Source organism: Canis aureus, chromosome 25 (genome assembly GCF_053574225.1).
Source record: "Canis aureus isolate CA01 chromosome 25, VMU_Caureus_v.1.0, whole genome shotgun sequence".
Taxonomy (NCBI): domain Eukaryota; kingdom Metazoa; phylum Chordata; class Mammalia; order Carnivora; family Canidae; genus Canis; species Canis aureus.
In genome coordinates this window covers 16,612,812-16,626,966 of record NC_135635.1, presented here as the reverse complement: position 1 = coordinate 16,626,966, position 14,155 = coordinate 16,612,812, and the positions used below count along the sequence as shown (strand labels likewise).

Here is a 14,155-nt window from a genome sequence, read left to right as displayed (position 1 = left end):
GCCCTTCCTCTGGGGAGGTGTGGCATATTATGCATGAGGTTGTCTTTGAGCAGTTGGGTCTAAGAATGCCCTGAAGTAAACAGTGCCCTGGTGCGGGCTCCTGGCGGGTCTGTGTGATCTCCAGTCTACCAGAGGCTTTAAAGCCAGGAGTGAGATTTTATCACATGATCATTAAAAGAGTAAAGCCAAATATTTCATTATCAAAGCAAGTTAGACTAATTATCAGTATATGTGAAGTCATGTCCACTGATCAAGGTAAGTAGTTTCATTTTCTAGTGTATCTTTCTTATTTATTTATTTATTTATTTATTTATTTATTTATTTATTTATTTATTTGGTAGTGTTTGGGGTCAGTTGATAAAATAGCATGCCGAGGGACCTGCAAGTGATAGAATGTGGTTTTAACATTAAGAAAAAGGTTTACATTATTTTTCAACTTCAGCATTAAAATCTGTACTATATTCAAGATTTTTGGCTTTTTCAGGAGGCTGCTGCTTGGTTAGCAGAGTACAAATTTGTTTAAGTTCTGTTTCTCTGACTCATTCCTACTAACATTAGAACAGTTTGAAAATTCGGTAAGGAGAGGAATGCAGAGAAGGAAAGCAAGAATTTTTTTTTTTCTTCCGTTTCTGGTGTGAATAAAGCTAAGAAATGTTTACCACTAATCCTTTTCTAGTGCTCCTGCATGGAGCACCATTCTTTTCAAACAACCCCCACAATCCCAGTCATGTTTTAGTAAAGTTCAGGGGACTGAGTGTTCTGGGTTTTACATATTAGATAACATTGTAGAAATAGGCATAGGCTTGATTTCTTTTTTTTTTTTTTTTTTTAATGTTAGTGGTATTGAGCCACTGTTTCCTCCAGGATTCCAGAGAGCATATAAATGAGAAATTTCAAAGAGGAATGAAATTCTACTGTGTGGTAGAAATATAATCATGTGACAGGAAATGTCTGCTAAAAATATTTTTTAAGGCTGAAATGGGCTCAATCTGTATAGCTATTGTCCCATTGTTTCTTCATGGATAAAAACCCTCCTGAAGAATGTCTGCATTGCTAAAGGAGATAAACTGCACCTTACAGCAGCAGGTCGTCTTCATAGTTACCAAGACTCTCTTCCTTCCGACGTCACTCCTTCCTTCTTGTGGCCTCGGTGGGGCTTGCACTGAGTATAGAAGCCCAGGGGTGGGGTTGGTCAGAGTGCTGCAGCAGGGAAGCCAAGGCTCCTTTCTGGAGCTGCACAGCCTTGGCTGGCTTTGCTCCTAGTCCCCAGTAGAGATTGCGTAGCCTAGTCCATGCCTGCCCTTCTTTTGCCATTGTCTAAGGTGGAAGCCTTGATTCCTTGGGGGGGGGGGGGGGGGGGGCTCTACTGTTCTTGCATAAATAAGTTTAAGGTTTGTGTCTTCTCTCCATGGTTTACCATCACATTCTAAATATGAAAATAGTTTTTGAAGCGGCAAAGGGGAAGTATTTTCTTTTTCCATTACTGAAGTTCTCTTCTTTGCTTGAAATAGCTTCTGTCCCTTCTCATTCCATCCTCAAAACAGTTAGGGATGATTGGAGGGAATTCATGTTCCCTCCTGGAAGGCAGCTCTTAAATGGAGAGAGAACTAGAATTTTTCTGGTCTGATGGGCATCTTCCTATACTGAGTGGCCACTACTGTAATGTGGGCTTCAAAGGTTCCTTTTAAGGTTTTTAAACGGAAAGGAGAGTAATAGAGCACTTCCTGCTCACACCAGTGGTTTATTTTGTTGCTATTAAGTTGTCTCAGAAAACATTTTACAATTTTGTAAAAGTTTTATCTTCTTTTAGTGACTTGAAATTGTCCTTTTTATTTTTTTATTTTTTTTAAGTTTTTTTTTCTTTTAGTGACTTGAAGAAATTGTCCTTTTTATTTTTTTATTTTTTTTAAGTTTTTTTTTTGTTTTTTTTTTTGTTTTGTTTTGTTTTTTTTTATGATAGTCACACAGAGAGAGAGAGAGAGCGGCAGAGACATAGGCAGAGGGAGAAGCAGGCTCCATGCACCGGGAGCCCAACGTGGGACTCGATCCCGGGCCTCCAGGATCGTGCCCTGGGCCAGAGGCAGGTGCTAAACCGCTGCACCACCCAGGGATCCCAGAAATTGTCCTTTTTAAAACCTATACTTACAGCAAATTTACATGGAACTTGAAAAGTGAAAAATTGTGTGATAACGGACTCAGTACGAAGTATTATTTAATGCTTTCAGGGATGATAATATGGTCTTCATTTCATAGTCATCCAAATTATATGTAACTTACATTGTAATCCAAGAGTAAGATTTAAACTTAACCAGTTCTCCTTAGACACTAGAACACTGTTCATTCAAAAAATAAAATGGCCTTTTCCTAGGTGCCTGTAGACATTCTCCCTACCCCCTTTCTGATCTACCCTCTGATAATCATCACCTTTACTCTCTGTGTTGTTTGTTGTTTATAAAATAGGGAGCCAATTTTTACTCGCTTGAAATATATATATATATATATATATATATATATATATATATATATATTTCAATTTAATTTATTTATGAGAGACAGACAGAGGCAGAGACATAGGTAGAGGGAAAAGCAGGCTTCCTTTGGGGAGCCCGATGCGGGACTCGATCCCCAGACCCAGAATCACGCTCAACTGCTGAGCTACCCAGGTGTCCCAGGCATCCCCTGAAATATATTTTTAAAGGGCTTTACCTAGATTTACATATATTCTCTAAGTTGTTCCCTACCACAGTACCTCTAAGCCCTGTTTAGGTCAGATCCTTCTAAGATTTTTTTCCCTGTGCTAATTGACAAAGGATCTGTAGTTGGCTGGTCCTATGTTGAAGCAGCAGAAGGAAAATGCCTATGAGGAGAAAAATAGTGTTAGCCATGGAAGTTGGTCATTCTACATGGTGATTATTAAACCTGGCCTAGGGAAGACCACTCATTTTCCTCTTAGAGAATGAATGGTTGAAAGACTTTTTTTTTTTTTTTTTTTTTTTTTGAGAGAGAGCGAGTGTGTGTGAGCATGAAGGAGCTGGGGGGCGGAGGGAGAGGGAGAAACAGATTCTCCATCAAGTAGGGAGCCCCATGCAGAGCTCGATTCCAGGACCCTGCAATCATGATCTGAGCCAAAGTCAGACGCTTAACTGACTTGGCCACCCTGGTGCCCCCAAGGCTTTTTGTTGTTGTTGTTTTTACTTAAAAAAAAAACAACCAAAAACCTACTAAGTCATTGTGGCCTTCTCCATTGTCATTGTATAGCAACTGTTATTTCTTAGGTTCTGGCCAAACACCTTATTCTTTGTTGAATCTTTTTCCCCTTACATCCAATCCAATCAATAAATCTTGCTCTAAGAGACCTCAAATTGACCACATTTTAACAAATCCTCTGCTGCTACATAAGTTCAAGCCACATTCAAGTTTTTCTCAGAATATTCCAGTAACTTCCTATCTGCCCTTGACCTCCTCGAGTCTGTTCTGCACCGAGGAGCCTGAGTGCTCCTTTAAAAATGGAAAATAGACCATGGTCTCTCTTGTGATTGTAGCCCTTCAGTGGATTCACAGTTCTGTCAGAGGAAAAGCCTCTGTCCTCTCAGGGATAGACCAGGTCCTGCCTGTCCCGACTCCAGCCTCTACCTTGTTTTGTTAACTCTGACCTCAAAACCATATGTGCTCCCTGCTCATTCTTTTAAAAAAAATTTATCTATCTATCTATCTATCTATATATCATCTATCTATCTATCTATCTATCTATCTATCTATCTATCTATCTATTTATGAGAGACACACAGAGAGGCAGAGGTAGAGGGAAAAGCAGGCTACCTGAGTGGAGCCCAATGCAGGACTCAATCCTGGAACCCCGGGATCACACTCCAAGCCTAAGGTAGAGGCTCAATCACCAACCAAGCCACCCAGGCATCCCTCTCTACTCAGTCTTACCATCCATGTTGTCTCCGCCTACACCCATGTTGTCTCATTTCTTTCTGAACGTGTCTACTACGCTCCTACATTAGGACTTTTGTAGTTTTATACTTTGCTTGAAGGTTAATCCTCCAAATATTTGTGTGCTTCACTCTTCAGGTGCACTCAACTGTCACCAGTTGGGGACGCTTTCCTTGACCTGCCCCACCCAACATCCCTCTGTCTCTTATACTCAATTTGTTTTCCTTTAGCTCTTTATGCCATCTAGCATTTATACAGTGTATTTTTTTGTTATGTGATTCACTGCTCTATCTCTAGGGTCTAAAAGAGTGACTGATATATACTGGGTGCTTTGTTAATATTTGTTATATGAATGAGTACATTTCTAATACTCATGATCTTTTCTGTTAGGAAATGTAAAGCTAAATGAGCAGGAATATAGAGAAGTTTAGTAAATTATACATATTTGTAGTGTTCTCCATTTCTTCCTTCAATTTTCTTTCATAGAGTAAATATCCTGCTTATTAGTTTCTGGTCTTTCTTGTTGAGCAGAATCCGAGTAATGAGTGTCTTTCCATTGGAACTCTGGAGGCCAAGTTGATCACTGTTATAAAGAACAGAGAAAAAGAGCGATACTGAAGTCATGAACGGGCTCAATAAATGGTTTTGGATTATGGAATTACAGGGCTCTGTAGAAAAAAATAGATGGGAGAAGTTTTAGGGAGTGAGACCAAGAAATTTGGGAAACTGCATGGAAAAAATTGTGGCAAGATGATAATAAAATGTTTAAGATATTTTGTTACATATTCAGAATGTACTTTTTCCCCCTTTTTCTTTTTTTTTCTCTTCCTGCAATTAAGGCATTTAACTTTGAATTTCTCCCATAGGAAGAAAATAGAAAAAAAAGAGAAGATAAAATGTAACAATCTAGAAATGTTTCTTCTTAATAAGTTCTTGAAAAGCTTGATTTAAAGGGAGTAGAAAACCAATGCATGGATTAAAGTGTGAGAATTATTTATGCGTTTATATTTCATCCACTTTCTTTTTCCAAATTCATCTGGATAATTAGAAATCGACCGGCATTTTAAAATTTATAACCAGCAATTAAATTCTATGAACTATTATTTGCTATATGATCATATATATGAGTAATAACAATGATATAATTATTAGATCCCATGACTTCTTAGAAATATGAAATCTATTTTGAGTATAATAGAAAGTATACTAAGCTTAAAAATGATTATTTGAAAAAAAAAAGATTATTTATGTGACTTGGCAAATGTAAGCCCCCTAATGACTATTAAACTGAAGAAGTTACCAATTTATATAGCATATCAGTTTTTCTGTTTTAACACTGCCCAATACAGTATTTTTCTTTATTTACTTCTATCAGAGTTGCTAATTTAGAGTGGAAAATAGCAAAATAGTGAATGAAAATATTAAGCAAAGATTTTTTTTTTTTATACTTCTTTAGTCTAAAATTCATGAACTTATTTAGGTACGGGACAATGGTAAGGAGACATGGTTAGAGTTAGGGAATGTAACTACAGTAGTCCCCCTTCATCCACGGTTTTGCAAGCAGATGATCCTTCTTATGGGTCCTCAGAAGGTCAGTGATAGCCCACAATACCTCTGCCATTCACCTCACATCATCTCATCATGCAGCAGGCATTTTATTATCCCACATCATCACAAGAAGAAGGGTGAATATGGAACAATAAGGTATTTTGAGAGACAGAGCGAGTACATTCACATAACTAAGTAAAGTATGCTACAATTTTCCATCTTATTGTTAATCTCTTACTGTGCCTAATGTACAAAATAAACTTTATCATAGGTAGGTATGTATGTACAGGAAAAGTAATAAATACAGAATTCAGTACCATTTGCAGTTTCAGGCACCCACTAGTGGTCTTAGCACATCCCCTGTGGCTAAGGGGGGAAGGAGAACTACTGTCTTGACTAGACTCAATTCTAAAAACCTTTTAATATTCCTGCCTTCAAGGAAATTTAAGTCTGTCTCCACCATAAACACAGATAAAAGCAGTGACTATACCTGACAAATGTAATAGTATAGATGTGTTTGGAGAACAGAAAAAGAGGAACAACTGACTGATTCAAGGAAATTTCCTCCAAAAAAAGCGACATTGAAACCAGATTAATATGTCTGATAAAAGACTCAAGCCAAAGGAACCAACATACGCAGAAACAGAGACATGGGAAAAGAGTATAATTATTTTCCAGGAATGGAGAATATGATCAGAATGTAGTTGTGAGTAGATAGACATGAAACCTTTACAGGTAGATTGACGTCTGATGCTGAGATGTCTGATGGTGAAGTCTTCTATGCAAAGTAGGGTTCCCCCCCCCCCCCTGTGGTTCTTACAGTTCCATTAAAGGATTTAAGCCAGTGGAGTAATAAAATTGGTCATATCAAAGAATGAATAAAATAAACTTTCTTTGTAGGAGCAATCCTTTTGGACATAACTAAACATGACATATAATGCAATTTTAAAATTCAGAATTAGAAAGGTGGTTATATTTGGTGAATTGGCTTATTTTCTTCCTTCCTTTGCCAGCCAGAAAAAAAAAAAAAAAAAAGGAAATAATAGAAAAGCTAGATGGAATATTTGCTTTTTAAGTTTTCCATGACTGAAACAATCCCCTACACTGTTAGAAGCTGAACACACAATGCTATTGTGCTCCTGCTCTAGAACCCAGCCAGGAAAAAATATGAGGCTGCGAGGCCTGCTTGTCTGATTATACAGCAGGAAATAAGGAAAGCAAGTATCTAACTTGGTAAGCTGTTAAATATTAAATTTTTAGTAAAATAGGATTTATATTAATGTTGTCTTAAAGGGTACAAAATTTTTAAAAAGTAGATCGGGATAGATTAGAGACTGTCTCCAAACCTCTTTGTAGAAAGTCACCTACCTTGTCTGATTTTTTTAAAAAATTCCCACACTTTCAATAGAAGTATTGAGGTCCACATACTACCTACCTGTGACCCATACCTAAGCAATGACACTAGAGCAGTAGAAATTTCCCTAACTTATAAAGATAAATAACTTTCTCACAGTCACAAAGTAAATAATCATGTCAAAACTTTGGCCTTTTACTAATGTACTTTCTTTTCTCTTAGGAAAAAAATGCACTCCCCAGATAAACATTAGCCTTGTTTCCCATACCAGGTCTGGCTGGTCCTGGGCTTTAGTGATTGTATTGGTGTGTTTAAATAAGACGCTTTCAGGGTGAAGGGCTTACTGGCCCTGAGGAGCTTTTCCTACTTGGTAGAGTTCATTTTACCATGATTTCTATGAAGCTAAATTTAGGTTTGAAAAGCAAATGAACAGTGTCAATACCTGCAAAACAAAGTGTAGGAAGACAGTGGGCTGAGAAGTAGAAGTCTGCTAGTAATTTTAAGTAGGCAATATGAAGTAGACAGAAGCTTTCAGACACTAGTTAATAGTGTTAGGCTGGAATGGTTTAACTGCTGGGAATCAGGTTTAGAAAAATCAAGTTCAGAAAAGCAGATACAAAATTAGTGAAAATCAAAGTCAGGAAGGATTAGGTTTTGAAAAGGATGTAGTGTGCGTGTGTGTGAAGAGAAACAGTAGTCAGCTCTTGGTTGCTTGTGATTAAGATAATTAACAATTCTACTTGGTCTTAGCAACATCCCTGTCAAACCTTATGAAACATTGGCCAGTTTGATTTTCTTCTTTTCCCTGGATCTGCAGATAAATTTATTGTGAATAAATGGAAAATAGTTTGGCAGTGGGTAGGAGGAAGAGGAAAAGCCAACATTCTGGTTAATTTATAAACCAGACATCTTGAATAAATGAGTTGGCTATAGCTCTTAGAAAAAAAACAACTTTATTTTGCCCTTCAAGTTCTTTTCTTACATCTGTTTTTATTTCTTTTAGAGTTTGTGAAGTCAATAAAAATTTTTAATTTTATTGTTTTAGAAGTCTTCTTATTCATAGAAGAGTTTTCCATACCCAGCCAGAAATAATCTCCCTCTTTTGAATCCTTAAGGCTTCTAATCAGTAGCTTTTCATATATATCATGGGATGTCTATGTTTCTGGGTTGTTGTTTTTTTTAAGTAATGGATTTTGTTTTTTAAAGATTCATTTTAGAGAGAGCACACTATGTGTGCTCATGAGGTGGGGAGAGCAAAGGGAGAGGGAGAGACTCTCAAGCAGACTCTACACTGAGTGCAAAGCCCAACTCAGAGCTCGATCCCATGACCCTGAGATTATGCCCCAAGCTGAAACAAAGAAGCAGATGCTCAACTGACTATACCACCCAGGATCCCTCAGCAATAGGTTCTAAAATCATATAATTTTACTTTATCTACCACATGACAAAGAAGGCCTCATTCTTGAGATATTTTGGGTGAGCCAATTGATGCTATGAACCTAAATCGTTTCTATTTAAATTTCACTAAATCTTCATGGTATCCTCATTTTATGATATAACTTTGGTAGAACTTTAGTTTAACAGCTTAAATTTTTAAAAATTTATTTCATACAACTTCCACTGCAAATACTAATTTGATCCATGCCAATTACAACACGAGAAACAGTGGTTCTCAACCTTGACTGCACCTTGTAATCACTTTAAAACAGGTACTTGCATCCCACGCACTAGAGATTGTGACCTCAGTGACTTGGGATTCAATGCAGGTATTGCAGTTTTCATTTTTAAAACTCCACAGATGATTCATGTTGAACACTACTGACCAAGAGCATAACCTATTGGCTTATTGGTTCACATACAATAGATAGCTGGGGTAGATAATTGTTACTAAAAATATTAGGAGGGTAGGGCACCTGGGTGGCTCAGTGGTTGAGTGTCTGCCTTTGGCTCAGGTCATGATCCCGGGGTCTTGGGAATGAGTCCCGTATCAGGCTCCCAGCAGGGAGCCTGCTTCTCCCTCTGCCTATGTTTTTCTCGGTCTCTCTGTCTCTCGTGAATAAACAAATAAAATCTTTATAAAGTATTAGGAAGGCAACTGAATTAATAGCATAGTAGGTTTGTGGGATTTGGATCAGTAAGAAAGTAGAGATCTGGGGATCCCTTGGTGGCTTAGCAGTTTGGCGCCTGCCTTCGGCCCAGGGTGTGATCCTGGAGTCCCGGGATCGAGTCCCACACCAGGCTTCCTGCATGGAGCCTGCTTCTCCCTCTGCCTGTGTCTCTGCCTGTCTCTCTCTCCCTGTCTTTCTCTCTGTCTCTCTCTCTCCCTCTCTCTGTCTCTCATGAATAAATAAATAAAATCTTAAAAAAAAAAAAAATAAAGATCATACCCTATAACACTGTTAGTTTACCCCCAGAGTCATCTGTAGCCCAGATGTGGTAGATAAACTATGTTAGATCAACTGTGCCATGATGCTGTTGATGAATTTCCTGAAACCTAGAAGTTTTTACTTGAAGAGGTCACATTGCTAGTTAGGGACAGAACCGAGACTGGTTCTGGAAAATTACAGTACTAACATAACATAGTCCTATAGTAATAATAGTATTGTCATAGCACTTACACCACTAATCCATGGTTTGTTGATTTGATTATTTAGGTCAAGGTCTGCGAACCTTTCAGCAAAGGGCCAGGTCGTATATATTTTAGCCTTTTTGGGACACAGGATTTCTGTCACAGCTACTCACTTCTGCCAATTTAGTGAGAAAGGCTCGTACACAATATGTAAAAGAATGACACTCTTTCAATACAACTTTCTTGACAAAAATAAGTGATGGAATGGATTTGCCCTGTGAGCTATGGATTGTAGACCTTGAGTGCAGGTATATTTTAATCTTCCCACGGAGAGACTCGTGGGCTGAAGCTTGTAGTCCCCTGATTCAGGGGCATTTTAAACTTCCTACTTGAGAGCAGGTGAGGATCTTAGCAATCCTAAACCCTAATCACTACACTGGCACTTATCCTTGATTTGGTGCCCTCTCTTGCAGAATGCTAAGTACTTATTGAATTAATGTATACATGAAATTTTTAATCTTTTTCTATTATCTTCAACCAATCTTCCAGTAGGGGAAAAAGTAGGCACATATGCCAGCTTTGGAGAAGAAATGCACTTCAGTTCTTTGAAGCCTGTGGCAGGCTGTAATTGCTGACTTTGGTAGAATCCTCGAAGTGAATAGAGATCTGGTTTGCTCTGAAGACATTTATTCTAATTTCTTAGAGTAGATTCTAAGACTTTATTTCTAATATTTCTAAAATATTTCTTTAAATTCAAGTTAGTTAACATATAGTGTATTATTAGTTTCAGGGTAGAATTTAGTGATTCATCAGTCTTTTAGAACACCGAGTGCTCATTACATCCTGTGCCCTCTTTAATGCCCATCACCCAGTTACTCCATCCCCCCCACCTCACTTCCAGCACCCCTCAGTTTGTTCCTTATAGTTAAGTGTCTTCTTCTGGTTTGTCTCTCACTCTTTTTACCTTATTTTTCCTTCCCTTCCCCTATGTTCATCAGTTTTGTTTCTTAAATTCCACGTATGAGTGAAATCATATGGTATTTGTCTTTCTCTTTATTTTGCTTATTAGCATAATACTCTTAAAGAGGTATTATTTCTTAAACTTGGTTTCATAATAACTAGGGTGTTGTTAGTGATTAAAAAGTTATGTTTAGTTTCTCAAAACAGTATTTCCATTTATTTGGATTTAAGATCACTATAGTGCTTGTATGTGGTGAGTGGAGTCTTTGACAAAACAGAGCAAATCCTGGAAATAGCGTTTCAGATCATGAGTCCATTTGCAGTGCAAAAGACAACTGGGCCTGACCCTTGTAGTGGGAAGAGCACTGCCCTTGGAATCCCAAGTGCTGGTGTGACTCTTGGCTTTACCACTATTTACCAACCTTACTAGAACATGGAGATCTCTGTCCTGCATACTTCTGTCAATGCCAAAGGTGAAATGTGGTATGATATACGTGAAACTGCGTCATGAGTTCTTTCTTGGCCTCTCCTTGGAGAGTCTGGGTCAAGTGTAGGAGGAACCACAGTGCAGCCCTTAGCTGACTAGGACAGGACTGTCATGGAGAGACCTGAAGGATATGCCCACTGGTCTCCAAAGAAAATGTTTAAGAGTATATAATGGAGAGGCTTTATTGATCTCAGCAGAGCAAAAAGATGAGAAATCTCAAAAATTGAAGGGTAAGTGAGAAGGTCAAAGCAGTGAAGAGACAGAGAAGTCTGGAACTCTATCTTGATCTGTTTCATTACCCCAAATCAAAATTCACATCCTTAACCTCGTATTTCTTACATGGGATTTTTGAAGCTCCTGGCTACACAGTGTTGGCTGAAATAGAGGCATAGGATCAAGGCAAATGGCTGGAGTATAGCAGATGTAATAATCATCTGAGTATCCGCTGAGTGAAAGCCAAAGAATTATGAGCTGGAGTCCTTGTCCAGAGGGTACTTATAAAATCTATATAGATCTGCCCTCTAACATCAGCCTAGTTACTTACCACCACCTCCGTTTACCACCTTTGTAATGGACACAACAGTGCCTGCCTTCATCTCATAGGATGCTTGAGAGGAGCAAATGAAATAATGCATATTAATTGTCACATATTCTACATGCTTGGCTCAGAATAAACAGTATTATATTACTACTTTTGCTAATAGAAGTAAGAATAATATTTACAAGCAAATTTGTTTCATACTGTATATGTTTTAAAGCATTATGAAATCCCAAGTTAAATGATTGTCAATATTTTTCTGTCATTCAGGAAAAAGTGTGCATGTTATGAAGGATAGGTCTCAGCATCAGGGTGTCTCTCTCTGAAGCTATGCATTGTTCTGCACTTATACAAATGCCTCTTCATGTCTAGAGAATAAATCAGTTGAGAAAAGGCCATTCTGAAAACTAGTTTTTTTTCCAGGGAGCATAAGCCAATCTAATTCCCTATTGGTATATGGGTTATAAGTCTTCAGGAAGCAGTCAAGCTTCCTATCAAATGCTTTGTTTTGCCTGATCTTGGGGTTTAAACCCCAGGAAGTTTACAAAACAAAGGAGCAGTTGGATCTGTTTGTGACTCAGCAGAATTAAAGGCTAATGCTGTGCTTTTACCTTCTGGGATCTTTTGGTATTTTTCTCTGTGAAATAAGACTGTCCACAGTACTCTACATCCTGCTTTTCTCCGAGTGGTTAATTATTATAATACTTCACATCCTATTTTATAACCACTTTGAAGGAGAAAAGAAAGTCCTGTTGGAGATTTTTCTGTGTTTGCTAAGTTTCAAGTCTGCGAGGCTGTGGGATTTTGCAGGTGAGAGGAGGAGGTTAGTGGAGAGAAAGTGGACAAGCAGAATTATGGAATTGTGATCTCACTTAGCCTCAGCCAGGGGGCTACTCCGGTTTTAGATTCCACACGCAGAACTCAAACATTCTAGTGCTGCTTTTTTGGTCAGCACCTTGTGAGATAATGTGGCTTCGAAGCTGGGGGGCAGCAGCACCACCTCCAAAAGCCAGGGGCTGGTTAGCATTTCATAATGCTCAGTTTGAGTCAGGGTCATGACTGCAGCCAACATGATGGTGAAGTCAGGAACAGATGCCAGTAATGGAGATGAGGAAGTGTGGGGCAACAGCCAAGGCTATAGCTGTCAGAAGGCAGGAAGGACCCTACGGCCACTTTTCCCAAAACGTGTTCCAAGACACATTAGCTCCATGGGATGTTGACTTGTAATCTGTGATGGCAGATTTTCCTGGATGTCTACTGGGTTCAAAGTCAAACAGGCTTTTCTACCGTAGGGCTTTTTGTTGCCTATAATAAGCCCACTGGTATCATGAGAATATAAGGTAAAGCTGTAAAACTTGGCAGGTCATTAATATTTCACCCAGAATTGTTGTTTGTTTTTGGTGGGGGTCCTGGGGGATGGAATAGATGAGGGAGTGGGGTGTGGGATGGGGATGAGAAATCCTGTTGGCAGAGGAGAGTTTCCCCGAACACACTTTGGGAGAAGCTGTCCTAGGGCATGTGGCTTGTGCTACGGGAGATTGCTGTAGATTTTCGTCCGGGCTCTTGATTGGAGTGTGTGAACCCTGTGGCGTCCTGAAGGAACTGGCAAATACCCCAAAACATTCTCCACCTCTCAGTAAGTGCCTTCTTTTCCCCCTCCCTCTAGCCTAATCACTTGACTGATATTTGTTACTGCTATTAATAAAATTAAGGAAATTAGTCCTTCTTATATAAAAAAGGTTAAGTGATTTAACCCATAATTACTGAGACCAAAAACAACAACAGAAAAATGGGTCAGAGCTTCTGTACAGTTGGCCCTGCCTCAGGCAAACAAGGCCTCTTCCCGGCCATCCCCCCTCTTCCTTAAAAGACAACAGATTTTTTTTTTTTAAGGTATCAGAACACCGTTTGAGAAATTTAACTGTGAGTTTGAAAAATGAGGCAGATGTAGTGTTTAGGAATGGCTGAACTTAATGAATATCAGGGCAATGCTGTTCATTGTGGAGACTCTCACAGGCTCCAGAAACTTAACTGTGTTCTTCCATTCTTACTTAAAATGTCACATCAGCCAGGAACCTAAGCAAGTATCATCTTCTGCTCCTCTCTTCCTCAGCCCGTTCCCTACCTATGCTGTCCTCAGGATGTCTCACCAGGTGCTCCTCTCCCCCTCAGCCACGGCCACAGCACAGCGCAGTTAGCAAGGGGATGAGGGAAATGGGGGAAGGCGAGCATTCCAGATCCCTATGTAATTGAACACACCTCTTTTCTCTTTTAAATCATGAATCACATGGGTAGGGATTATGGCCTTTTTATCCTTCCTGTCCCAAGTAGTTAGCAGAGCCCTGGAGCACTTTTAATTAAGGATTTATATGTACATTTAAGTAGAGACAGAGGGACACCTGGGTGGCTCAGTGGTTGGGTGTCTGGCTCAGGGCGTGATCCCCAGGTTATGGGATTGGGTCCCACATCGGGCTTCTAGCATGGAGCCTGTTTCTCCCTCTGCCTGTGTCTCTGCCTCTCTCTCTCTCTCTCTCTCTCATGAATAAATAAATAAAATCTTTAAAAAAAGTAAGTAGAGACAGAAAAAAACAATGAAAGTAGAGACTTGATAGGTATTAGGTATTTTCATTGCTGACAGAACAGTTTGTATTTTGGAGGGATTAAGATGAGACCTGTTAAAATTAAATACTGAATTTCTATAAGTGGTCATGAGTACTTAAATGTGCTTTTCAGAAAATTGTCAGATTCGTTGTCAGTTTT

At 38.9% G+C, this 14,155-nt stretch overlaps 1 protein-coding gene across 7 annotated transcripts in view; it reads left to right on the top strand.

The window, feature by feature from the left end:
- FGD4 (FYVE, RhoGEF and PH domain containing 4) overlaps nucleotides 1-14,155 on the top strand; it is a 214,644-nt gene that overhangs the window by 113,917 nt on the left and 86,572 nt on the right. The window contains exon 1 of one of the 7 annotated variants that reach the window (XM_077870513.1): nucleotides 45-255. The exons of the other annotated variants lie outside the window; for them this stretch is intronic. Within the exon in view, the coding sequence (XP_077726639.1) occupies nucleotides 165-255 (91 nt within the window). The 5' untranslated portion in view covers nucleotides 45-164. Of the gene's footprint in view, nucleotides 1-44; nucleotides 256-14,155 lie in introns of those variants that run through there. 7 annotated transcript variants of the gene reach the window in all.